The 2,500-nt window shown below is 34.5% G+C and overlaps 1 protein-coding gene across 1 annotated transcript in view; it reads right to left on the bottom strand.

Annotated features, from left to right (window-relative positions):
- LOC122252142 (metabotropic glutamate receptor 3) overlaps positions 1-2,500 on the bottom strand; it is a 16,816-nt gene that overhangs the window by 12,028 nt on the left and 2,288 nt on the right. Inside the window, exon 2 of the mRNA XM_043014447.2 lies at positions 1-131. This exon is cut by the window's left edge and continues 94 nt beyond it. Coding sequence (XP_042870381.2) covers positions 1-131 — 131 coding nt within the window. The remainder of the gene's footprint in view (positions 132-2,500) is intronic.

Genomic DNA, 2,500 nt, shown 5'->3' with positions numbered 1-2,500 from the left:
GGATACAGCAAGGTCACGTTCTTGGTGCTCGAAGGACTGGTGGTCACGGCTGCGACATTCCAAGGGCGCGGGTGGAGACAAGGCATCATCACCGCCGTCAGGAGCGTCAGGTAGAGGCTCGGGTGCTCCATCTTCAGGAAGGAAAGAAAGGTTAGTGTTGTTCTTGGATACACATTTATATAATATATATATATATATATACATATATATATATAAATAAATATATATATATAATATGTGTGTGTGTGTGTGTGTGTGTGTGTGTGCATTTATATATATCTATACATATACTTATATACATATATGTGTATATATGTGTGTGTATATATACATACATGTGTGTGTATACATTTATATATATTTATATATATACATATACACATATACATATATATATATATATATATATATATATATATATATATATAGATAGATATAGATATATAGATATATAGATATATTAGATAGACATATATATAGATATACATAAACTTATACATATAATATGTATATATAATATATATATGTATATATATATATATATATATATATATATATATATATATATATTCAAACTTGTTTTTGTTGTTTCTTTTGTAGATTTGAATAATTGGGTTTTCACTGTACATGGCATAGCTTTGGTTTATCTAAATATACAATTTTTAATAACAAGCCGTATATACATATGACACTGTATCTCAAAAATAAAAAATAAATAAGGTCATATACAAAACATAGACATAAGGCAGCATTCCCAAGAAGTATGTACACACACACACACACACACACACACACACACACACACACACACACACACACACACACACACACACACACACACACATATATATATGTGTGTATATTAAAAAACTCTCAATCACCCCCGAGTGGGACTCTTTCGAATAGCACATCTCCTGTCACACCTCGACAAGATTTCCATCGGCTCCCTCACGGCGAATTTCGCGCGCCATGACAGACAGCGAGAGGCGGAGCTGTCACTAAGCGAGGGCAAGGAGACATGTTGTTACGGTGAAGCGTTGCCAATTTCGGTTCAAGCTCATTTCTATAGAGCTTATTTGCCAATTTTGGTTTGGTTTGTTTGTTTGTGTGTTTGTTGTTTGTTGATATTGTCTTTTATCTATTTGTTCGCGTGTTTGCTCTCCATGAATAAAAATGTTGGGAAATGTTTACGGGATGTGAAAATCGTACTGTAATTTTTTGTTTATTTATTTTTCATTCAACTATGCATATGTATCGACAACATATACCATTCCCCGGAAGGAGAACATATCGTAAAATCGTATTATCCATATATATAGAAAAATAAACAAAAGGGCGAAGTATTTATCATAGCAAGCTCTGACGACACGACTGAGGCATCTCGTTCTTAACACCTACAGTTCGTGAACAGTTATGTCGCTTCCGGTCCTAAATGTATTTCTCGGAGATGCTTGAGGTATTAATCACTCCACTTTCATTCTCCATGCAAGAAAGTGTCTAATCATTCTCTCAAACTAGTTATACCTTGTAAGAATTATTTTCTTGTTCTATTTTCCCTTCGGTATATCATTCAGAAAATTGTGTTTAACGAATACCCAAACTACCAAACGCAACGCGAGAATTCCTGTACGTTAAAATCAACTAAAGAACAGCGTACGTATACTTCATAGACCATAAGAGTCATCATCTCGTCGTCATTTGCCAATCAAATGAGTCATTGTAATTACTGTAACAATAGAAGGAAAAAAATGTACATACATCTGACCATCAGACGGACAATAGTACATGCCCTTGGATATTATCATACACATAAAAAACAACAGATTCGGACACAGGTAGCATTAATAAAAAGATACTTAGTTTAAAGGTATACAAAAAATGAGTCTTATTGTATTCAGGAAATACAGCGAAGAGGGATTCATCAGATGAGTCAGGCATGAGTCTTCCGCCCAACTGCCCAGCCCTGCATTCACCTGTACTCACCTGGAGGGCAAAAGGAATGACGTCACATGTGTGCTTTTTAACTTCCCTTTATTTTGCTTCCATCTTGTGTGTTTGTCTCTTTTATTATTAGGTAGTCTTGGCAACTGGAGTATGTTGCTTTGCAAAGCATTGCAGACATTTGCTTTACACGAAATGTTAAAAGTACAGTGTTTTGTACAAGTTTATTTTTCATACGTCTGGCAGCGACTGAAAGTTTCGGGTCGTCATCATACGGAACAATTTGAAGGTGAATAGGAAACAACATATACTGAATCTATGTTGCAAGATATAATGCAAGGAGAGGCATTTTGTCGTTTCCTATTTAGCACGAGTTCGGCCAGTTATCAGATGTCATTGATCTTTACCTCCGTCTCTTTCTATTTCTGCCTTGTCCCCTTACGCATACACTCTACCCACTTATACGCCAATCGGTCTTATATGATATTATACTACTCACCAACATACTACGATATATATATATATATATATATATATATATATATATATATATATATAT

The sequence above is a fragment of the Penaeus japonicus genome, unplaced genomic scaffold (genome assembly GCF_977035675.1).
Source record: "Penaeus japonicus unplaced genomic scaffold, GWHDUDI00000001_assembly GWHDUDI00000031, whole genome shotgun sequence".
Classification (NCBI taxonomy): Eukaryota; Metazoa; Arthropoda; class Malacostraca; order Decapoda; family Penaeidae; genus Penaeus; species Penaeus japonicus.
This window is presented reverse-complemented; position numbering and strand designations above follow the sequence as displayed.